The 25,565-nt window shown below is 45.6% G+C and overlaps 1 protein-coding gene across 1 annotated transcript in view; it reads left to right on the forward strand.

Moving 5' to 3' along the window:
- The window catches only part of LOC121277778 (doublecortin domain-containing protein 2), a 183,807-nt gene that overhangs the window by 29,389 nt on the left and 128,853 nt on the right, over positions 1-25,565 (forward strand). Inside the window, exon 4 of the mRNA XM_041187415.1 lies at positions 16,819-16,895. Coding sequence (XP_041043349.1) covers positions 16,819-16,895 — 77 coding nt within the window. The remainder of the gene's footprint in view (positions 1-16,818; positions 16,896-25,565) is intronic.

Consider the following 25,565-nt stretch of genomic DNA (forward strand, 5'->3'; position numbering starts at 1 on the left):
TGACTACTAGGTACTTTCCCAAAGGAATATCAGATGCCAAATCATGTTAGAAGGGGCCTGTGAACTGATTACCTACCCGTGTTTTTTTGACTGGAAAATGATATATCACACAGGATATAAAGCACAGAAACAGGCCATTCGAACCAGCCAGTCCATGCTGATGCTTATGGTCCACCCAAGCCTCCTCCCATCTTTCATCATCTAGATTTACCATTGTAACCCTTCTCTCTTCTCCCTCATATGCTTGTCTAGCTTCCTCCATCTATACTACTCCCTTCAGCCATTCCCTGTGGTGGCGCATTTAACATTCTCACCACTCTTTGAGTCAAGAAGTTTCTTCTGAATTCCCTATTGGATTTCTACGTGAATATCTTATATTGACAGCCTCTAGTTATGCTCTTCCCCACATGAGAAAACATTCTCGCTGCATAAACTCTATCAAAACTCTTCATAATCTTAAAGACCTCTATTGGGCCACCCCTCAGCCTTTTTTCAAGAGAAAAGAGACCTAGCCTGCCAATCCTTTCTTGAAATTTCTGGTAGCATCCTTGTAAACCTCTGTACCCTCCCCAGTGCCTCAATATCTCTTTTATAATGTGACAACCAGAACTGCATGTTGTTCTCTAAGCATAAGGTAACCAAGGTTCGATGTAGGCTTGACATAACTTCCCTACTTTTCAGTTCTATCCCTCTAGAAATAAAGCCTGTTTTTTTTTCATTATGGCCTTGCTAACCAGTGGTGCAGCTTTTAGTGATTGGTGTATTTGTAGTCTGAGATCCTGTTGTTCATCTACCACAACTAGAGGAGGGAGAGATATTTTAAGAGACTGAACAAAAAGTAATACATTACAGCTTTTGATGGAGTTGATAAGGCTTCAAAAAACCAAGAGAGAGAGTCAGTCTGAAGTCTGTTGATGTTATCACAATAATGTCAGTGCCTAATAACGAGCTACTTAAATAAAATGCCATGCACAGTCCATCAATGGAAGTTTTTTAAAGGAGAAACTCCTGGTGTTTGCCAATGCTGGAAGCTCTATGAATAAAACAGAAGGTGAAAATGTGAAACTAAGTATCAAAGTGTCCTTGATCCTCCGGACCCCTATGGCACTTTTGAAACCCCGACGGGGCTTTGCGACACAGGTGCACCGACAGGGGACCCTGAAAATATCTGCAGGCTCTACCTGTCTCCCACTGTAATTTCGGTGGGAGACTGACAAAGGACCCGATTGGTTTGAATTTCCATTTTACCCAATGCTTTGCTGGGAGTTCTACCTCCCAGAATTACAACAGAACAGGCACCCCTTGGAATTTCAGAGCTATACGAGCTGGTCACACTAAGCATTTTAATTTTTTTGTTGAGTTGGTTCCACATTGTCCACATTCATGAAAACTGTGTCGAGTAGTTGGGTGTGAACTTTACACAGCCTTCCCTGACTCCTATCTCCAACATTCCCCCTTTTTAAAATTTAATGGCATTCATGTGCTTCTAGTCCCTGTTGGAGCACCAAAAGAAAGAGGTGCCTGGTTTCCGTATCTCTGAACTCTGTCCTGTAGACCCACAGGAGCTCAAGCTCTCGATGCTGTCAAAGTTCCTGGGGTGAGCTTATTTATATTACCACATGTGCTCGATAGTGAGGTTATTGTTCAATTGCCAGCAATGGCAGGTTATTAATATACAAAAGTCTTATTATAATGTCAGTAAATACTTAGAGGTCAGGATATTGACCCAAATATATAATTCCAATGCATAGTCTATAGTATACCTATATAAATTAGTCAGTGTTCCTGGTTCATTTTCAAAGTGTTTATTTTTTGCATTCTGTTACGACCAAGTCCGGAGGGGTGAATAAACCCCTCTTTTTTCACCCCTGAGATTGGCTATAACAGAGTTTGAATTTTTAAGAAGTGGTGATTTTTCACTTCAATATGTATTTGACTGTATATAAAGCTACTTGAAGAAATAAGCCAGCCACTTCTCTTTATTTAACATGTAAGGAGTTAGTTTTATTGTTTAAAAACTCAGTCAGGTAAAAATATAAGACTGAATAAAAAGGTAAAAATGTGTTGCGAATCCTGTGACATACACACACACTTCAGCATGCAAACAGAGCTGGTTACAGGGTGGAGGAGGTGGAATTGATAAGAGTTAAAGTCCGTAAAAAAAAAACATAAGTGTTCCTTTGGTGGTTTTGAAATTCCAGGTGTTGTGACCGATGTAGGTTGGTTATTTTTCTGGAGGCAGTCTTTTTTAAACTGTAATCCATCTTTTTCCAAAATGGATGCTATGACACTTGAAGTTCCTTTCGATTGAAGTTCTCTATCTCTGTTATTAAAGCAAAATACAGCAGATGCTGGAAATCTGAAACAAAAACAGAAAATGCTGCAAAACTCAGCAGGTCTAGCAGCATCTGTGGAGAGAGAAACAGAGTTAATATTTTGAGTCTGTATGACCCTTCTTCAGTCTTTTGGTTCTCTATCCCTGTGATGTGTTTCAAAATGTAACATGTCTGAACTTGAAAATAACAGGGAGAGAGATGATGGTACATTCTGCAGTGCTTCTTCTGTATGTTCCTTTCTGCAGACACCTTTCTTGCTGTAACCCGGAGGTAAACTTATAATTGTAGCGTTTCACACGTGTGGTTTTGACCATGTGATGGTTATCAGCACACAGTGGACGGCAAAGCTTTCAAGATGCCATAGAAGCAAATAGGTGTCCTTAGCACCCTTCTTGCATAATGAAATTTGTTAGTCCTTCTTTGTTCCTGGCAGTTTCTGGAGCCATGAAGTCCAGTAGCCTTATAGTAGTCCTCACGCTTTACAGAAAGATCAGAAAATCACAGATGTAAAGTTCATCAGGTGAACTGCCTAGAAATGTCCATCTGCTTTTGGAGGGTGCTAGAAACTTGGCCAATTTGTAGGTCAGGTGACTTCTGCAGCCATTTTAAAACACAGTCTCTTTGCAGTTCTAGCAGTTTCTTTTCCTTTTTTATAAACAATCAAGAGCATTACACCAGCTCTCGATTAATAGTTCGCATTACACCTGACACATTGTCGTGATAGTTCTGGCCATATCCATTTATGATCTACACTGTAATCTAATTGCACAGTCTTGAGCGGATTAGTATTTAGGTTCAGTTTCTATCACTGTTTCTAAGTTTAGATTATTATTCACTTTAAGGCATCCCTTCAATCCAGAGAGGTGAGCCGTACTTAACAGCACAATTATATTAATTAAATGTGCTGAATAACAGAATTGAAAAGTCATTATTGTATGGTGTTGATTATCTCCCTAAACTTGGGAAAAACTAACAATAAATTCAAATACTGCAACTCCATATGATATGTGGTACTGTTCTTGGTGAGTGAATCCATTTAATTTAATTCATACTGTCTCAACTCATTACATGTTATCTTTTACTTTAATCTTTTGCTGCAAATAGAAACATTAATAATTGATTCTGCTCCCCTGCTATCTCATTTAATCACTTTCATACCTAAAAGATGCTGTGTATTGATTGCAGTGTAATTATTAACTGGCGCTTCCCAGAGAATAACAGACACAACTGTTCAAGTCTTTCCAGTAGCTAGTTTTGAAAGCGGTAGCACATTACTGTAAAAGATGCTTCTCCTCATGTCTATTTTGCAGTTATTTTAATAAGGTACTTCATCTGTACTTTGATATCAGCAACCACTCTCTGACAGTTTAATTACATTGTGAATTTAGTTCAGTGTCATGATCAGAAAAGCTATGAGTTACAATGGCAACTGGTTTTAAGGAGAGACTGCCGGCATTGGGGCAAATATGCCTGAGGAGCTATTATTGAAGGTGAAGGGGGAGTGAGGGAGAATGCAAAAGAAACCAGAATAAGATGAGTAAAGATGATAAACTGACACATGGACCAGAAACTTTGGCTCGGCGAGCGGGGGTGGGGCCCGCCTACCAACGCATAAATTGACGCACGGTGATGTCGGGCGTGTGTCCCAACGTCACCGCACGTCATTCAGATCTTCAGTTCGCCGAACTGCCAAAGGCTTATTAAGGCCATTTAAATATCAATTAAACTAATTAACGGAGCTGCCCGTCCAACCTTAAGGCTGGTGGGCAGGTGAAGAGCCCAGGCGGCCTTCGCATTTATCATGAAACCTCATCCACGGGCACGATGGGAATTCATGAAGTGTTTATAAATTGAATGAAAGTTTTTATTAAAGTTCATTGGCATGTCCCAGCTCATGTGACACTGTCACATGAGGGGACATGGCTTAAAAATTTTCTTTTATTATTAAAATTTTAAAAAATCAAAATAATCTCCCTGAGGCAGCTCTTTGCCTCAGGGACATTTCACACATGTGCGAAGAAATGCAGGCCCTGACTCAGCCTACTCCCCGCTGTCCACACAGGGAGTGCTCAGCGCTTCTGGGTGCGTCTCATGCTGGGCAAGCCATAATAGCACCCCCCTCCCCCCACCCCCAACGGGGAGAAAATTCTCCCCGCAGGGCTGGAGGACGTGACAGAGACAGGGTGCGATGAGACCCATGATAGGATTTTGAAAATGCGGACATGGATTTAAAATTCAGTGTTTTGGGCATTGGAGATTGGTGAGGGCAAAGATGACAAGTGGAGTAGGACTTAATAGGATAGGATGTAGGTAGCAGAACTTTGGACAAACTGGAGCTTGTGCTCACATGTGATGTGAGGCTCACTTGGTGCCGCCTGTTTTTAAACATTCACGAGTCCCCACTGAGGGGGGTCTCTGTACAGGTGGAGGCTGCGGTTGGTTCCTGTGATGGTGGATCCTCAGAGTGCATCAATTCCTCTGAGGTCACAGGGCTTCCAACATTTGCCTGTTGCTGCTGCTTTAGTATTGGCCCTGTAGAGGAGAGAGGACAGTTACGTGCCTTACTATCTCTTAGCTACTGCTTCAGTAGGCATCCAGCTGACCAACCAACTTCGAGCTACTTGGTCTGAATACACAAACGAGGAAAGCTGCTCTAAGCCATTTGCATATACAGGACAGCACAGCACAAAAAGCTTTCACCCTCTTTCTGCTGGACACCTATCTCACCCTTAGCAACTGCTTGCCCTGTCAATGGTATCAAAATGGCCTCCTCCATTGGCGTGAAAACTGCCTGATGGGCCACCTCACCTTTGGAATGACTCCTCTCATGACACTGGGTACTCAATTTTCCCTCATGCTGCAGATTCAATAGTGTTAAAGACTCTGGTAGTTTCCATCAGGTCATGAGGCACAATCACATGTAATAATCCTGACAATTCATGGGTTTAAATCAACATCCTCTAAAAAAACTACATTGTTGTGAGCTCTTCCCTGGCTGAGGAGTCGACATGGGCACATGTGTCGTAAGCATTTCTGGGCGATTGAGGGCCTTTTGCTCAGGGGTAGGCTCAACATGTCTTTACTTCATATCAGCCAGCTGGCTGTTGTATCTTACTCAGCCTGCCAGGTCTCAGATGGTCATTGAAGCATTCCTACAATGGATAGATGTGCTGCTCACCGCACTGTGGCTGCTGACCTCTTGCACATCCTCCAGCCATGCCTGCTTAGTCTGAGTGGCAGGCTGCTCTCCAGAAATAACACATTCCTCTGGGCTCTCACCGCTTCCATCAGAACCTCCAGGGAGGTGTTGCTGAATCATGGGGCTGCCCTTCCATGATGGCCTGCCAGTTTGCTGATCTCTTGCGCACTCTGTAATGATACAGTCTTCCTCTAGCCACATTGACAGCTGCAGGGTGCCCTTTAAATGTGGTCTGCCAATTCCAGCTCCTGCCTCCAGAACGGGTCTGCTGTCCCTGATTGGATAGCGATTGTGGAGGTGCACCGCTATTTGGTCGCCTTCTGCAAAATGTTGATGGATGTCACGTAATAACCTTGAGTGGGGTGGGGACCCGGAAACTGTTCTGACATCAGGTTCATGGCACTGCCGGTAAAATCCAGTCCTACATGTCTGGTCCAGTTAAGTTTCTGGTCAATTGTGATCCCATCGTGGTGATGTTGATGGTAGGGGATTCAGTGATAGTAATCCCATTTGAAAGTCACAGGGTTTGGGGGCGGGGTGTCGGGGGGGGGTGGGGGTGGTGGGGGGGGGTGTTTAGAAAGCAAACTACTGCAGATACTAGAAATTTGAAATGAAAACAGAAAATGTGGATGCACTCAGTAGATCTGGCAGCCATTGTGGAGAGACAAACCGAGTTAATATTTCAGGTTGGTAACCTTTCATTGGAGATAGTTAGATTTTCTCTTGTTGGAGATGGCCTGGCAATTGTGTGGCACAAATATTACTTGTCACCTATCAGCCCAGGCCTTATTTGTTATCCAGATCTTGCTACAAAATGGCCAAGGACTGTTTCAGGTATCTGAGTCGTGAATAGTGTGAACATTGTGCAATCACTAGCGAATATCCCCACTTTTGACATTTTGATGGAGCAGCTGAAGATGGCTGTGCCAAAGAACACTGTTTTGAAGACTTTTGCAGTCTCCTGCAGGAACTCCTTACAGATCTGAGTCCAACTTATTCTGCTTGTGTTCATAAATAGAAGATAATTCTGCACGGCTTGGTGAAGATGGCGACTCTCACAGGGTGTCCTAGCTTGATGTAAAATTCAGAACTTTACTAGGCACCTGCTAGCAATGTAATGTAAAATATAAAGCAGTGCATTCTGGATAACATCCTCTAGCAAATATACCCTGAATGGTATGATTGAAGTGATATTGCTCAATATATGTCACTTTATCCTTCTTTCCATCTTGTATAACAGTAACACAGAGCTTGTTGTTGTGTATCAATTTAGATCAACCTCATGCCCTGGAATATACATAGCAAATCTTTAACATTACTTAAATTTGTTAAAAGTGTCAATTTTGCTGTATCATTCTTGTTTAACCCTACCTAATTCACATGCCCATCTGTTCACCATTTAAAGTTGGTGGGTTGAGTTTGTAATAACATCCAATTCACTATCTTTCAGAAGGCTTGCATTCATTTTACTAACTCTAGGAACCCTAATTAGATCCATTACAAGAAAGGAATAATGAGCAATCGCTCCAGTAGTATTTAAAAAATATTCTTTCATGGGATGTGGAACATCGTTGGTTAGGCCAGCATTTATTGCCCAACCCTAATTACTCTTGAAAAGGTGGTAGTGAGCTGCCTTCTTGAACCATTGCAGTCCATGTGGTGTAGCTACACCCACAGTGCTGTTATGAAGGGAGTTCCAGGATTTTCACCCAGCGACAGTGAAGGAATGGCGATATATTTCCAAGTCAGGATGTTGTGTGACTTGGAGGGGAGCTTGTAGATGGTGGTGTTCCCATGTGTCTGCTGCCCTTGTCCTTCGAGGTGGTAGAGGTCGTGTGTTTGGAACATGGAATTGTAGGTACACCCACAGTGTAGGTGGCGAAGGAATGCTGGTGAGTTGCTGCAGTACATTTTTCAAATGGTGCAGCTGCTGCCACTATGCGTCAGTGGTGGAGGGAGCTCCTGTAGCCATAGCATTTATGTGGCTAGTCCAACTCAGTTTCTGGTCAATGGTCAGCTTCCAGGTTGTTGATAATGGTGGCTTCACCTCTGGTAAGGCCATTGAAAGTCAAGAGGGTTGGTTAGATTCTCTCTTGTTGAGATGGTCATTGCCTGGCACTTGTGTTGCCACTTATCAGCCTAAGCCTGAATGTTATCCAGGTCTTGCTGCATATGGGCACAGACTGCTCTAGTATCTGAGGAGATTGCTGCAGATTGATTGCACATCCCTCCTACTGACCTTGTGATGGAAGGAAGATCATTGATGAAGCAGCTGAAGATGGTTGGGCCTAGGACACTACCCTGACAGACTTCTGCAGTGATGCCCTGGGACTGAAGTGATTGACTTCCAACGATCACAACTATCTTCATTTGTGCTAGATATGACTCCAATCAGCAGAGAGTTTTCCCCCAATTCCCATTGACTCATTTTGCTGGGCTTCTTGACGTCACACTTGGTCAAATGCTGCCTTGATGTCAAGGGCAGTCACTCTCACCTCACCTTGGGAGTTCAGCTCTTTTGTCCATGTTTGAACCAAGGATGTAATGAGGTCAGGAGCTGAGTGGCCCTGGGTGAACCAAGCTGAGTGTCAGTGAGCAGATTATTGTTGAGTAAATGCTGTTTGTGTCAGCGACACCTTCCATTACTTTATTAATGATCAAGGGTAGACTGTTGGGCAGTAATTAGCCGGGTTGGATTTGTCCTGCTTTTTGTGGACAGGACACACTGGGCAATTTTCCACATAGCCGGATAGATGCCAGTGTTGTGGCTGTACTGGAACAGCTTGGCTAGAGGCGTGGCTAGTTCTGGAGCACAAGTCTTCAGTACTATTGTCAGAATATTGTCAGGCCCCATAGCCTTTGCAGTATTCAATGCCTTCAGCCGTTTTTTAATATCATGTTGAGAGACAGGAATTGGCTGAAGACTGGATTCTGTGATGCTGGGGACCCCAGGAGGAGGCGGAGGTGGCTGATCCACTTGGTACCTCTGGCTGAACATTGTGCGAATGCTTCAGCCTTGTCTTTTGCACTCATCTGCTGGGCTCTCCGTGTCATTGAGGGTGGGGATATTTGTGGAGCCTCCTCCTCCCGTGAGCTGTTAAATTGTCCACCACCATTCATGACTGGGTGTGGCAAGACTGAAGTGTTTAGATCTGACCTGTTGGTTGTGGGATCGCTTAGCTCTATCACATGCTATTTCTGCTGTTTGGCACACAGGTAGTCCTGTGTTGTAGCTTCACCAGGGTAACACATTTTTAGGTATGCCTGATGCTGCTCTTGGCATATCCTCCAGCACTCTTCATTGTAGTATCCAAGAATATATTGAGGACAACTCAAGATAGTGAAGCCTCAGTACTGTTGTGTAATTTTTTTTGAACAAGTCACACCAGAACTTGTCCAACCAGTTTCTGTTGGACTGCTAATGAATTCTTTAATATTTTAGAAGGCATTATTCAATTTGGCCATTTCTGCCCACACATATGCAATGTTGATGAAATATTGAGCCATTTTCCTGGACCAAAATATATCTTTGTCATTTTAAAGCTTCACCCACTAGCAGATTAAGATCGAGAAACATACATTCTCTTTCCTGGCATGTTTCAGCAGTTAATACAATTGGGAAGAACACTATATTTAATTGTTAAGGTAACCATTTGAAAGAAGAAGAATAGTGGATAGATAAACCTTGTATTAAATTAAATTAAATTAAATTAATATTAAATTAAAAGATAATAGCCAGATCTTAACTTCTTCTCTTCAAATGAATGTCTGGCAATTCAAGGTTCATGTCTAGGAATTATCAGATGCAGATTGTTGAGCTTCCTTGCAATGTTGGAGATTGGACATTAAGCTGAGGCATCATCTGTCCTTTTAAATGGACATTAGGGATCTCATGGCATGATTTCAAAGAAGAGCAGAGAAGCTTTCCCTGATTCTGTTCTGAACAATGTTTATCCCCCAGCCAACATCACTTAGACATACTACCTGCATGTTATGTCACTGATGTTTGTGGGAGCTTGCTGTGTGCAAATTGACTACTGTGTTTTCTATATTACAACAGTGACTACACTTAAAGCACTGTTGCCAATATCTAGCTCATAATCGATATGTTATAACTCTTAGTTTTGGGAATTAACGTTTTAACTATAGATAAATGGGGGCATCTGAATAAGAAATTTATAGGCATCTCAATTGAATGCACTTCAAACAAGCTTGGAGCTCATTACAGTTAAAAACTAACCTATGGTTATCTTACACAGTCAGAGATTGAAGTGTAAAACTTGAACAATGAATTTCCCATCTTGTAATGGCTTAACTTGTAATGGAGCCAAAGGCTCTACACTTACCTCAATAAACACATCTAGTTCCCAGGTGAAAAGAAGATAGGGCTGAATTTCCACCCCCCTCCCCCCCATCCTCCCCCCCCCCCCCATTAAGGGGTGTTGTGTGGGGGCGGGCAGGAGCGAGCGCAAACCCTATTGGCACCCCTGATTGTGTGCGTGCTGCCATTTTATGTGGGCGGGCCAATTAAGGCCCGCTCCGCGTGACGCACGCCCGGAAGCGCTGGGCACTCCATTTGGGGGCAGGAGGGGATTCCCTGAGAGGTTCTCTGCGCTCTTTCACACGCATGGCATGGAGGTGCCTCAGGGAGATTTCTTTCAGTGATAAAGTTTCAAATAAAGGTTTGTAGCACTTTTAAAACATGTCCCCTCGTGTGATATTATCACATAAGCTGGGATATGTCAAAGAATAAACGTATAAATTTTTGTTACATTTTAAAACACTTCATGAAACCTCATCCCGCCCGTGGATGAGGTTTCATGAAAAATGTGAAGGCCGCCTGGGCTCTTTGCCTGCCCACCAACCTTAAGGTTGGAAGGGCAGCATTCTTAACAGCTTTAATGACTTTTTTAATGGCCTTAATAGGCCTTTGACAGTTCGGTGGACACGTAGCTGCCGCTGCTGTGCGCCCACCAAATTGACAATCTAAATGACGCGTGGTGATGTTGGGACATCCACCTGATGTCACTGCGCGTCATTTTACGCGTTGGCGAGCAGGCCCTGCCCCAGCTTGCCGATGGAAAAATTCTTCCCATAAGATAAAAGCAAGTTGTAAACAAAAGAGTTCCTTAACAGGACCTGCAAACCTGGGACAAGGATTGTGGCAGAAAGGAGTCAGCAGAGTCAGCTTGGAAAGCTGTGGGAAGGCAGTTGGGTATCGGCCGGCAAACCAAACAAGAAGCTGAGGCTTCCATTGTTGTGAGGTCTGTAAAGAAATGATGGAGGGCTACATAGCCAAACAAATGAACTAATGGAAAGACCACTATAGAATCTGACCTCAGAGAATAGATGGAACATTTAGGAGAATTGAAGTGAATTCCAGAGGGCTGTGGCATGCTTTTAGGTTGGTCTCTAGAGAAGTGAATACACCTTCAAAGTTTTGTAATATAAGGAAACTCTTGGAGGGGAGGGGGGAATCTAAAAAGTAGAACTGAGCTTATAGCATAAGTCTTTATAAGCCATGGTGTTAAGGTAGTGGTACTTGCTTTGTTTAATTTCTCTTTATATGCAATAAGGTTTGTATTTGTTTAAAAATGTTAAATTTCGTGGTACAGTTGTGTTGATTAATTGCTGGGTGTTTGAATTTCGTCTTTAAAAGTTAACGGTCCCGAATAAGAGGCTGACAGTACCTCATTGACTATAAAGTGCTTTGGATATCCTGAAACTATGGGCGGACTCATCCCAGATCTGCACTTGGTGTGGTAGTGGGTGGGCAAAACAATGTTTATCCCCCGGCTACAATGGGTGGCTTTTCATGCCATAACGTCCCAAACACACAACATTAATTATGCATTCCCAGGAAACACATTGTTTCCATGGCGGGCGGGCTCTCATTTGCCCGCCACATCATCATCTTGCCGTTACCACGCCAGGCAGAATATTTACAGTCCAGCCGCGTGCACACCTCTCAGTGCTTCCAGCCCACAACTGCTTCATGGAGGGCATGATGACCCTGAGAGACAAAAACAGTGCAGTCCCCAGGTTCAGTGAAGCATCCCTCAAGCACCTTTTGGATGCCGTGGAGGCCTGCCGTGATGTCCTCTACCCCTGCACTGGTTGTGGGACGGACAGTGGCATCACCAGTCCAGTATGGGTAGTGGTGGCAGTGGTGGTCAGCGCCAATGCCCTGCAAAAGAGGGCAGCCACCCAGTACTGCTATAGGATGAATGGTTTCATCCATTCCACCATGGTAAGTCACTCTTCTCATCACTCTCAACTCTCTCACTCACAAACCCTTCACACACCTACAGGGTTCTCACACCTCAAGTGACGACACCACTAACACTCACACACACCCTCACATCTCCATCAGGCTCATCCTCTCGAGCTTGCACCTGCATCCTGTCCATGTCTCCACTCACCACAGAAACATTTCACGCAGTGCCATTTGTCCTGTTTATACCCTCTCCATCTGTTTTCATGCAGGAGAAGCCTGCTCACATCAGCAGGGAGAGGTCCCAGGCTGAGGTTGGAGTGGCCCCTTCCTCACTTTGAGGAGCATGCCTACATGCTGACTGGTGAGGATGTGGACCGTGCATTGACCATGAGGTCGGTGGCGAACACCCACCTGAGGATCCTGCACCACATCATCCCTCTCTCAATGCAGCTGTGAGTGCTTTTAACTCTGCTGCAATGCACTAATTATCTCTACTTTGGTTCACAGGGAGCTCTGCCAAGTGACTGACACCCTCAGCCAGCCAGTCCCTCAGCTCCAACCATTTCCTCACTCCACCCAAGAGGACACCTCCTCCATTCAGGAGTTGGAAATAAGCAGCCTGGAAGACCAGTCACAGCGCTTATCCACGCACCCCCCCATCAGCACGGACAGACACACCTCGGTAGGACCTCGATCTAGAGCAGGCTCGGGTTCACAATCTGGTTGTCACTGCATGGACACATGTTTGCAGCAGCAGGAGGAGGCAGGTTCGAGCTACTCCCTGGCACTTGGAGGATTGCTGGGAATCAGGCATCTGTGAGGTCCGAGTCAGATGACGAAACTCTGGATTTGGCCTTCCAACTTATCCTGAGATTCCGCAGAAGGCGTAGGAGCACCATGCAGAGTTGTTGGAAGCCCTCAAAAGAGTGACATGCGAGTTGGAGGAGTGTGTCCGCCTGCTTTCTGATGAAGTGGTGCCCACATGTGTGTGGATGGAGGTCCCTATATGGAGAATGGCGGATGCCATGGAGACCCTGGTCCATGTAATAGCCATGGGTGAGTTCCTGCAGTGGCAGCGCAAGAAGAAAACAGGGCACCTCAAAGTCCTTCCCTCATACCATGCTCACCCTCAGTTTGCTCCCCAGGAGGGGGTCACGGACCCATCAGACCCTCCTTTGCACGTTCACCTGGACATCCCTCCACCCCCACCCCCAACCATTCCCAGACCCCTTCCCTGCCGGAATCCCTTCCCACCCCCTTAGCCTTTCCACCTCCCTGCACTCCTCCTCCTCCGCTTAGTCCCTCCCCCTTCCCGACTCCCTCGGACACCCTTCTTCCGTTACCCTTAGTCCTCCTCCCTCCTGAGTCCTTACCTTTTCCTCCAGCCTCACTTCTTCCTCCTACCTGACTTCCTCAAGCACCCTCACTTCTTCCTCCAGCATTACTCCCTCCTTCAACCTTATTTCCTCCTGCATCCTTACTCCCTTTTTTCTCCACACCCCTACCTCCACCTGGACTCCCTCCCCTCTCCGTAACCCTTCCCCTCTCCACACTCCTTCCTTTATAGCTTCACTGCCCTTACACCTATTTCTGCCATTAGCCCCTCCTCCTCTATATTCCTTGCCCCCAACCTCACCCCCCTGACACCTTCATTGCCCCCTCCCAACCTCACCTCTCTGACACCTCTTCCTGTCCCAGTCGATCCTGAGCCTTCCTCTCCCATCTCCTTCACCACCATCTGTTGTGAGCATCAATGGTGACTTTCCAACTTCTGTGAGCTGTTTCGCAGCAGAGCTGTGTTCATGAGAATCCACCCATCCATGGACGTTCCTCATTGTTGTCGGGCTCCAGCATCTTCTGCTCCTCAGATGTCCACGGTGTGAGCAAGGCCCCGGCTGTAAGTCCCATCTCGTGCATATTGCAGTTGCCGTGGTTTCCTGCTGACGTGGGCGGACGATCCAGCGGGCAGGTTGAGCCTGGCGGGCTGACCTTATGAAGATATGCTGATATATTGCAATGAGGTACCTGGCTCTGATGGCAGGGAATGCGGCCCACCATCGATAGGCTGAGCAGACAACTGCAAACTGGCTTCACCACATCGTGAAACCGATTTTTTAGCTTTCTTGCCATATTGTCCGCTCACGCCACCGAACATGCCCAATGCCAGCGGGCACGGACAATTCCACCCCGTGAAATGTACTATATAAATGCAAGGTCTTTCTTTTCTTTTAACTACTGCAGCTGCTGTCAAAACTTCTTGTTTTGTACTCCTCAGGACAATTGCCATGTCAGGGGAAGCAACAACTTTATATTGTACAAGAAGAATGTGCTGATTGGTTGGCTAGTAGATTCTGATTGGTAGAGGTGTTACCATGGGGAATGCACCAGTTAATGGTGACTGGAAGTTAACTGCTAAACATTGTTTGAAATTTAAATCAGGCAGCTTGACTCTGATTGGTCAAGGCATCACATTGGCACTGAAATTCAAGTACTACGTTACTCATTTGCAAGTTAGGCAGAACGTTTTTTTGGCTTGATGGCAGCATCCTGTTTGTGGCAAATACTACTCGTGCTGCTACTGCATAGAAGCAGCATGAAACAGCTAGCTTCACTGTTCACAATGGGCAATGTACAGATCATACTCAACCGGCTCATGCTTGCAAAACTCGAGCACAGTATCCAAAATTAGGTGTGATTCCTCGATTGGCAACATTTGTTAAATAATCCTCAGTGTGCTAAAAATTACGCTGGAAACCAATTTAAGATTGTCAGTTGGGCTTGCAGTGTGGTGCATTTGCGTGTACTGGAAGCTACGTATATTAGTACATAGGGGCCTGTTCTTTGTAGACAGAAAGAACATGTACACACATGGCGCCTGTTTCAGCTAAACAAAATAAGTGACAGCCATTTGCTGGTTCATACCTCAGGGCAGAGCTACGACAAAATGTCTTTTTCCAGAAATACCGAAGTTCTGCACTACCAAACGACTATTGGTGCAGCTTACTTTTTTAGGACATATACACTACTGAGACAATGTGTTCATCTCTTTTTGTTGAATCGTCAAAGATGAAGACAGATAACAAGGCCATAAAATAAAATGTCTTTATTTAACACATTTATGATAAGTCGATTAACATCATTTTAATACGAACATTAATGTGCACGCAAAGTAATTAAACAGATGAGATTAACTAATAGAATTAGTAACCCTAACATGTGGATTTGCTGTTGTTCTTTAATACTGATTGAACTCCTTCCACATTCAGAACAATACATAGTTTTTCTCTATTTCCTTTGTGTTGCTGACAGGACCACTGAAGTCTAGAGTTAGAACCCATCTTAGTTAATGGCACATTTTTGCAAATTGTAAATTACAGTTCAGCTATGAAGAATGGTATAGTTTTGCCTCAGGTTCACTGCCCCCTACCCATCTTCTTGCTGGGATCTTGGACTTACCTGAATGTTTGGGTCCATTGCTGAATGACATCTCCTTTGCCTACCTGCAGTACCAGTGGTGGCCACCATTGCTGCTTGGCGCTGCTGGTGTGCAGAGCTGCTGGCCTCTGATTGGCCAGCACTATGAGGCAGGACTTCCCCTTGTAGGTGTAATAAAGTCCTGCTTCATACTTAAGAGCCGTTGCTCAAAAACTTAAAGCAGGGTGAGCCAGCTAAGTGGAGACAAGCTCACCCCTGAAGTTTACACGCCATAAGATCCAGTCCCATGAGTTCAGTTAGGGGTTGCAAAACTAAGGTGCAGTGCTATTAATATCTTGGTAATATTGAGATACCTGAGATAATTATAAGATCAGTAAGAATATTTAATGCATTTGTGTTTCGTATCTTAGTTCCAATACTTCCCATGATATCCTGTTTGCTACTCTTGGAGCTCTTTTATTATGTTTGGCAGCTTGTAACCAGGTAGAAAATCCCAGACATTTTGAAGATGCAATTGTTACATTTGTGTCACTTCTCACATGCCACATAAAAAAACATTCTTTCATGGGATGTGGGCATCGTTGGCTAGGCCAGCATTTATTGTCCATCCCTAATTGCCCTTGAGAAGGTTTGGTGAGCCTCCTTCTTGAACCGCTGCAGTCCATGTGGTGTAGATGCACCCATAGTGCTATTAGGGAGGGAGTTCCAGGATTTTGATCCAGCACCAGTGAAGCAATGGCGATATATTTCCAAGTCAGGATGCTGTGTGGCTTGGGGGAATCTTGCAGGTGGTGGTGTCCCCAAGCATCTGCTGTCCTTTTTCCTTCAAGTTGGTAGAGGTCATGGGCTTAGAAGGTGCTGTCGTAGGAGCCTTAATGGGTTGCTGCAGTGCATCTTGTAGATGGTTTGCACTGCACCCACCTTGCGCCGGTGGTAGAGGGAGTGGATGTTTAAGTTGGTGGATGGGGTGCTTTGTTCTGAATGGTGACATGACTCTTTACTTCTGTTTTGTTTTATGTTGCATCGCAAATTCTATAGTACCACAAGTCAGATCTCTTGACAGTTCATTTTTAAATCATTCAATAATCATAATCACATTTCAACTTGGATCTAAATTGATGGTTATATTTGGTTAGTATCAATGTTCAGAATACTGATCTCTAGTGCCTTGGGTATAAAATCTTCTGATTTACCATAAAAAAAGCAGTAGTGCGATAAGATGGTACATGTAAGAATTTACTGCATTAACACCTGCTTAGCAAATGAACTCACCTTCAGAAAAATTCCTTAATGCCTGTTCATCAAGACATCAGCTGCCTTAGTTTTATTACTACATGACTATTGCTAGTTTTGACATGAGCATTGCTTTATAAGAATATGTTTTAAACAAGCCAGAAAGTTTACTGAATATCTTGTCTTTTTGAGCAGCAGGGAGAGATGAAAATGAATACAATCGCTTTTACTTGGACCAATGTATTATAATCCTGTATCAGTAATGTTTGGTGGGAACTGGAATAAATTTGCAAGAAATCAGACTAATTGCTAGAGGTTTACAACAGTTAATGCATTAATACAGTTTTTTGCAGTAGAACACCATAAAGCGCATTAACCTTGTGTTTTTTTTTTACCAGATTCGACCAGTTGTTCACAGCCGCATTATTGTTTCTGCACGATGGAGAAAGTACAACTATGAACCGTGTACTATCAAGTCAGTATGATTATTTATTTGGAATATTTACCCTTTTTCTACACAGAGTAAAGGGTTCTTGGTGAGGTGCAGATAACTTAAGTATAGGCAATTTGTTTGTCAGTTTACAGAATCAATGCACAGCCTGTGTTGGAATATACCTCTGCGAGAGGAAATGCTGTTTTTTTTTTAAAAATAGCCCTTTGATCAAAAGGAGAGATGGCAGATGTGGTGTGCAGCATCTTACGCTTTGGAAATACAACTCTGTTGTCAATATTCAGCAGTGTGAATTCATAAATATTTTAATGATATAACATCAAAGGAAAATGGCAGCTGTGTTTTACTGAAACAAGTGATTTCCTGTTTATAAAGCTGCTTAATGGATCCAATTCACTTTAATTCTTGTTCTGCCTGCAGTTTCTTTTGTTTTGTTTGATGGGTTTAAAAACAAATAGATAGATATATATCCCTCTGGATATAAACCAAATTAATTGTGAAATCTGTCTCATCATGGATATGTTAGACATTAATTGATATGTCATATGATTAAATCTCCAACCATATCTTATGGTACCACATTCTGAAGTCAGTATGGAAGCCTGTGAATGCAGATGAACTTTATTGATAAACATGTGCAGTATTCACATAAACATCAGGTACTGGGGTTGATTCTGATGCAGGATGACAATGCAAAACAGGTGATATTGGATGAGTTACATGTTATACATCTTCTCCCAGTTTTTCCAAATGCTGACAGCCAAAGTGAAACTCTAGAGAGATAGATACCGTGCAGCTGATCTGATATCAGTCCTTTTACACTATTGTCCAAAGACCGAATTACCTCCAGTCTGTGTGCAGATGCACTGATTTTTTTTTAGTCAGTTGAACAGTGAACTGATCATATGGTGGGCATAACAGAGTTAAATAAATTTTTGGGAATTGTTAATGATGGTTGGTTAATGTAATGTAATGAAATGGCTAATGTTGGTAAAGGGGTTTTCTATGAGCCTGCCCCTGTTTATATTGGGATGGCTAAATTTGCAGTAGCACCTATGGCTGGTTTGGTTAAAATCAGCATAAATTCTGCATATGCAATTTAGTTGATGTTTAGGTTTAACATCAGAGGTCAGATTCTGAAAAATTTTGGGTGTCATTTGAACTTGCTTTAATAGCATGGACAGGAAAATTGAAGCTAATTCGACCCTGTGTGAACTTTCATTATAATCTCTTTGGAAGGCATATGAAGAGAACTAAAAATTATAAAGGAAATCTTATTCAGAGGCTCCACTGGTGGCAGGTGCTGATAGAAAAATTGGGTATTCGACTTCCTAATTAGCCATAGTCTGCAAAGGACCACAGGCATCTCTCTCTGTTTTGGAGAGAGAGAGAGACAAGTGGTTATAGCTGGAGGGGCACCATTTCACATAAAGCATGGCTGACCAGGAATTGTTTCTGCTTTTACCATTAGAGGCTTAAAGGCTTTCCCATGTCTAGTGACACATGAAGCAGACGAAGCATGTACTTACGTCTATTTCCATGGCTAGCTTTTCCTGGAACAGAAAGCCTGTGGCCAGAGGTTATAGCTTGAAGGGGGCCACTCTGCATCAAGCATGGCTGACCAGACTCTTCCGCTCTTACCACCTGTCAGAGGCACGTTGAAAGGATTTACAGGTTGACAATCAACCTGTTTTGGCCACATTATGAACATATCTTCCGTGGCCATCAAGTCCTGGAGTGCGACTTGAACCTGGAGCTTTGGCTCAAAGCCATGGATGCTACTCATTGCACCACAAGACCCCCCTAGCACTCACCTCATGCACCTGATTTGTCAATGTGTGATATTGGAGGGATTAAATGAGGTTCTGCTACAGGCACATGTAAGCACCATTTAAATGGTGTATTTAGGCAAATGAGGACCCATGCTGAACTTCACAACTTTGGCAAGAGTCTTCCCCAGACCTATATAAAATGGGCACATATATGTTAAACCAGCCTGGATTTCTTCCTTGCAGATGATGTTGGTGGCTGTTGCAGTTGAAGTCTAGCTTTTTGTCTATCAGCATTTCTTTACTGTACACCGAACATCTTGTATACTTTTATTGGCTTCTATATCTCAGCCTTTTTGCTGAGGTCTGCAGTTTTTTAAGCCACACTTTTGTGAACTTTTGCCAATTACTGCTGCAATACAAGTTGCACCTTAAATAACTGAGTTGTAGACATAGTGCTGTTTGAATTAGATGATTAAGATCAAAATGTGAGGGACGCAATATCTTCAGGCCGTTTGCTTACTGATTTCAATATCTAAAGACCCAAATTTATGCTACTTCAACCTAGGCTATGTCAGAGTAAAAAGTTCATTACAGCCCAGTGACGGAGCAATACCATCTGTTATGGGTTTATCAATAACAACCTCAAGGATTTGGAAAGTTCTGCTTAATGGTGATCACTGATGCTGTTTTTTCACTCTGCCTTGCTAAGGCCATTTGTGTAGGGTAATTAAAAGGCAAGTATCTTACTACCGGACTGATCAGTTGTTAATGAGCTTACACTCGGACCACCCTATGGCACAATGCTATTGTACAACACATTCCACAGTGCAAGCACACCACTCTTAGCTTTTATGTAATAGGATCCTTGCAGGGACTTCTGTCAGAGAAGGCATTTTGCAGTTCATGCCTGGCTAATGCAGATGATGGATGCTGTGTTTGCTAGGCAAAATACCTTTGTTACTTTCCCAATGGAAAGATGACAGTTGGAGAAGGAACACAACCTTTACCGCCTGGCAGACTTTGCAGCAACCCATGGCATTCCCAAATGGAACCCATGTGGGTACCCAGAGCTCCACATGTCAACTCAAATGCATACACTAAGATGCATCCAAAAATGAGCAGGTTGTTTCGGATGATCGAAGTCCTTTCCTGCATCTTTAAGTCTGTTTTACAGGGAGCAGTCATGATGTTTTTATCCTGCAGAAGTTTACAGTGTTGTACTATCAGAAGGTTACAAGAGAATAAATGGATTGATGTCAGAAAACAATAGCTACTCTTTGAAGCATGGCTAGTAACTCCAGTTAAGACACAGTATGAAGTACAGATACCATGAGACACATGTGACCAACCAAAGCACTGTCAAATATACCATGGGCAGGATCTATCCATCGGTGTGCAGGCGCACCCCCAACATGTCCGAGCGTGAAATAAAGTGCATTGATGTCGGCACTCTCCTGATATTTCACTAAGTGGATGGGCAATGAAGACGGAGGCGCGCCCTCCATTAATGAAGTGGTCAGTTAAGGCTCTTGAGAGACCAATTGTCTCCAACTTTACGTAGCCCGTGTGATTTTCAGGCCGTCGCACGGGCAAAACGGGCGGGCGGGCAGGCCACAGTTTGCAAAACCTCATCCATGGGCAGGATAAGAGGGGTCAGTGGCCTTGTCAAAGAGATTAGTGAGGAATGCAGGTTATCACGTGCTGCTGGTTGCTTCTCTGAACAGGACAGCTTCATTTCGCTTCAGAGCTGCATTCAGTGCGTTTTCCAAGCCCCTGGAGGATTCACACCGTGTGGACCCTTCGAGGTATCAGGCAGCCTTTCCTTAACCTGGTAATGGGGATTGTGGTCTCTGCTGGAGGCACCTCCTCCCCTGAGGAAGAGAGGGTCAGAAGGAGGAGTTGCTTTTCAGCTTCCAGGGGAGCGACCTGTAGGAAGCGAGGCACAGGCACAAGGGGCGCAGAGCCAACAGGAAGTCCAAAGTGGAAGGGGCCACAGGAGATGCCAATATCCTACTGCCAGGATTTACAGGCGGCGATGTAGCTACCTCAGTATGTCAGAGGTACAATGCCGATGGAGGCTCCATCTCTCAAGGGAGACAGTGACCACCATCTGTCAGAGGATCAGCCCTGAGATCAGCTCCGACTGTGTGGGCGGACACCCCATGTCAATGGCACTGAAGGTCATGGTGGCCCTCAACTTCTATGCCGCCGGCTCTTTCGAGGGCTCAGTGGGGGATCTGCGTAGAGTTTCCCAAGCAGCTGTCAAAACTGTGTCAAGCTGGTGACAGAAGCTCTGTTCAGGCAGGCATTGACTTTCATTCATTATTGTACGGACAAGGCCAGCCAGGCAGAGCAACCCAGAGGCTTCGCAGTGATTGCTGGCTTCCCCCGTGTCCAGGGTGCTCTAGACTGCACACATGTCACCATCAAGGCGCCAGCGGGTGAGTTGGGTGCCTTCATCAACAAGAAGGGCTTCCACTCCATGAATGTGCACATAGTGTGTGACCACAGGATGCTGATTCTACAAGTCTGTACAAGGTACCCAGGCAGCTCCCACGATGGTTACATCTTCAGACACTCCCAGGTTCCAAGGCTTTTCAGTGCTCCAGCCTGGCTGGATGGATGGCTGCTGGGTGACAAGGGCTATCCCCTCAGAAGGTGGCTCATGACGCCTCTCTGCCATCCAAGAACAGAAGCTGAACAGCGCTACAATAGGAGCCACACCTCCACAAAGGCGGTGGTGGAGAGAACCATCGGTCTTCTCAAGACACGCTTCCAATGCCTGGACCGTTCGGGGGCGCACTCCAATACACCCCAGATCGCGTGTCGCTGATAGTGGTTGCATGCTGCACTCTCCTCAGTCTGGTGCTGGAAAGGCGGGGACGCAGTGGAGGAAGAAGATCTTGATACAGCTGTACTGGCAACAATCCAGTAGTGAGTCCAAGGACAAGCGCGGTCAGGAGAACACTGAGGGCAGAGATGCTGACCTGCGTAACCTCCAGGGAGGCAGGGACACCCCAGGTGCTTTGATCCAATGCTCCTTCAGTTAGGCTACCAAATAAGAACCACCACCACATGCCAGGACTGCAGTCTCCCTGACAGGACCAGTTCTTTGGTCAACAACATAGACTATGTGCCATTGCAATAAAGTTTAAGGAGTCACATGCCCATCATAACACCATGGCCTACCCTGCACCTACAGAACAAATGAATCATCCAGAGGCCAGTTGCACAAAAAAACATATATCATTTATGCTGACTGACGAACCTTTCAGAAAATAACATTAATTGGTGCTTTCCATCACACCATTACAAAAAGAACAGAAAAAGATCACCCTAGATCAAGCCGTGTTGTGCTTAAGGTGCTTTAAGTTTCCGCTTGCAGGTGCTACATCTAAGTGCTCGCTGGCACCAGCATTGGAGACAGTCTACTCACTCTGCTGTCTGTGATGACCTTGGTGGGCATCCTCTGGCCCATGGAGCCTCTGCTGGCTCCGCCTGGGAGGGAGCAGCCAATTCCACTTCTGGCATCTTCCCAGTCGCTGCAGTCTCATCGGATACCACAGTCACTGTCAGAGGGGCAGAGGAGCTGCTGCCCTCATGCAGATTGCCCTGACAGGAGCCTGCAGAGATTACAGGCAACTCATGTGCCAATGTGAGCTCGCTTTGGACCTCCCTGCTCACCACTGATGGATGGGCACCTAGCTGGGATACTGGGTGCCAAATCCATCTTCCACGCTGACACTGACCAGCTGAGGTCATTGCCAGCATGAGGGCTTGCAGGTCAGAGTGCATCCCCAGGAAGCCCTGACTGAGTCCCTGGAGGAGCCTCTCCATGAAAGTCGCCAATCTCTCCATGGAGGAGACATTGTGCTCAGCCATGAGGGTCAACGCAATGGTCATGCTCCGCAGGGTCTCCTCCACAACGGACACCATGGCACGCATTGCCTCATGTATCTCCGCCAGATCCTCCCGCACACTCCTGCTGGACATCCAGCATCTACTGCCTCATGGACGACTCCAGAGGCACATCATCAGCCATCGACTGAGCATGTACCTGGTCCCCAGCTGTTCTCTGACTGCCAGCGCCCTGAGTGCTCTCTGCCTCCGCCTGCACCTCAAGCGAGTGTGAAGTGCCCTCACCGCTGTGCACCGAGATACCAGACAGCGATCTAATGCCCACCGAGGTGCTGGTGTCTGCTTGACAGAGAGGATGTGACGCAGGTGCATGCTCAGCATGGTGGTCCTCAGGGGTCAGGGGTAGGCCTTCAGGGTCCTTACAATGAGGGGCTGCTGGTGACTCCTGCAAGGGAGAAGATGGACATGTCATTAGTTTAAGTCATGACACTGTTACTGTGCATGCCTGGCACCCTGATGAGACAGAGCTATGCATCATGGTACCCTCATCTTTCCATTATCAATGGGGATTCCAGGTTCAAGGCTGACATCAATATAGACACTACACTGGAATGGTTGCAAAAACCTACATTCTGACCTCAGTGCACTGTGCTCTTACCTCCCTCTGGCACCCCAACCTCACCGCATAACCGAAGTGCACGGCACCTCTCCAACTCCAGGGCCTCCTGTTCGTACTGACTGATGATTAGGAGGTGTGGGGGTCCTCTGCCAGTCCGCTACCTCTCTGAATTGTTATGGGATGTTTTCTCCTGAAAGGACAGAGAAGCATTGATTAGTCCACTCTCCACCTGCAGTGCCATTGCAGCCCGGCCAACCCTAGCTGAGGAGCACCTCACAGGGCTCAGCCGATTCGTGACCCTGGAGCCGCAAGGCACTCAGTCCAAGCAGCCAGGGCTCACCCCCTTGGCCAGATCCTGCCTCATTGACATTTGTCACTCACACTCTAACACCTCTGAGGTCGATGGGGGGGATGGGCAGCTCTTACCTGTTCTGCAAAGTGACCCATACCATCACGGTACTCACCCTTCCCGATCGCAGGAGATTGTTAAAGTGCTTCCGGCACTGCACCCATGTGCGCCTCACCACGTCGTGGCTGCTGACTTTGATGCCACCTCCTCCCAGGCCTTTATGGTGAGGTGGTGGGGGGGGGGCTCCTCCTCCCATCCCTGGGGACAAGGGTTTCTCTCCTGGCTGCCACCTCCTCCAGGAGGGCACAAAGTCACCCGTCTGAGAAATGCAGGGCCCACTACCCTGCCGGCCAGCCCTCCTGCCGGCCGTGTCCACCCGCTGCAGTCTCCATTCACAGGACCTCTGTGTCCTTCAGTGCCAGCCTTCCAGGGGCTGCCAAGGCCACAATTGAATTGGCCGCTGGGTTGCCATTGGACCTGGTGGACATTAAGCCCCCGCCTACCCGCCCCTTTGCATTCATTCACAGGCTGCATCTCACGCTATGCAGACCTTAATTGCCCCGCCCATGTAAAGTTGCAGTGCGCTGCCAAATGTGGGCAGCAGTCAGCTTCCTGCCCGTCCCCGCCGATCACGCACACTAAGGGCAAAATTGTGGCCTTATAAGAAGCAATAATTTCAGATTATTTCAGAACAGTTCAGACTGTTTGAATGTGGTGCCATTCTACAGTCCAGCCAAAGTCACCACCTGCTGCTTAGTGCAAAATTTGCCAATTCAATGAGGAGTGAACATGCAGCAGGATGAAGAGGAATTACATTGAGCTGCAGGTTCACAGAAAACAGATGAGAAAGAGGATGATGGGAGGGAGGGAGATGATGTAATGCTGAAATATTGTTACAGGATTCTGTAATTGAGAGTTACCTCCAATAACTGGCACACTCTGCCAATGATTCACTAACAGATGTCTCATCATATCTTCAGTTGTTTTTAATTCATTCCTGGCATATGGGCATCACTGACTAGGCCAACATTTATTGCCCATCCCTAATTACTCTTGAGAAGGTGGTGGTGAGCTGCCTTCTTGAACCACCGCAGCCCATGTGGTGTAGGTACAACCACTGTGCCTTTAGGGAGGGTGTTCCAGGATTTTGACCCAGCTACAGTGAAGGAACGATGATATATTTCCAAGCCAGGATGGTGAATGGCTTGGAGGGGAACTTCCAGGTGGTGGTGTTCTCATATGTCTACTGCCCTTGTCCTTCTAGATGGTAGTGGTTTGGAAAGTGCTGCCTTAGGAGGCTTGGTGATTTCTTTCAGTGCATCTTGTAGATGGTACACACTGCTGCCACTGTGCTAGAGTGGTGGATGAAGTGAATATTTGTGAATGGGATGCCATCAAGTAGGCAGCTTTGTCTTGGCTGGCGTTGAGCTTCGAGTGCTGCACTCATCCAGGCAAGAGGAGCGTATTCCATCTCAATCCTGATTTGTGCCTTGTAGATGGTGGGCAGGCTTTGGGGAGTTAGGAGATGAGTTACTCTCCACAGAATTCCAAGCCTCTGACCTGCTCTTGTAGCCAAGTATATATAAGGCAGTCCAGTTCAGTTTCTGGTGAATGGTAACCCCAGGATGTTTAGAGTGGAGGATTCAGTAATGGTAATGCCATTGAATGTCAACAGGCAATGGTTAAATTCTCTCTTGTTATTGCCTGGTGCTTGTGTGGTGCAAGTGTTACTTGCTACTTGTCAGCTCAAGCCTGGATATCATTCAGGTCTTGCTGCATTTGGACATTGACTGCTTCAGTATCTGAGGAGTCGTGAACGGTGCTGAACATTGTGCAGTCATCAGTGAACATCCCCACTTCTGACCTTATGATGGAAGGAAGGCCATTGATGAAGCAGCTGAAGATGGTTGGGCCGAGGACACTACCCTAAGGACCTCCTGCAGTGATGCCCTGGAACAGAGATTATTAACCTCCAAAAACCACAATCATCTTCCTTTGTGCTAGGTATGAATTCAACCAATGGAGATTTTTCCCCTGATTCCCATTGACTCCAGTTTTGCTCGGGCTCCTTGATGCTACTTTTAGTCCAATGCTAC

This window comes from Carcharodon carcharias, chromosome 5 (assembly GCF_017639515.1).
Source record: "Carcharodon carcharias isolate sCarCar2 chromosome 5, sCarCar2.pri, whole genome shotgun sequence".
NCBI lineage: Eukaryota > Metazoa > Chordata > Chondrichthyes > Lamniformes > Lamnidae > Carcharodon > Carcharodon carcharias.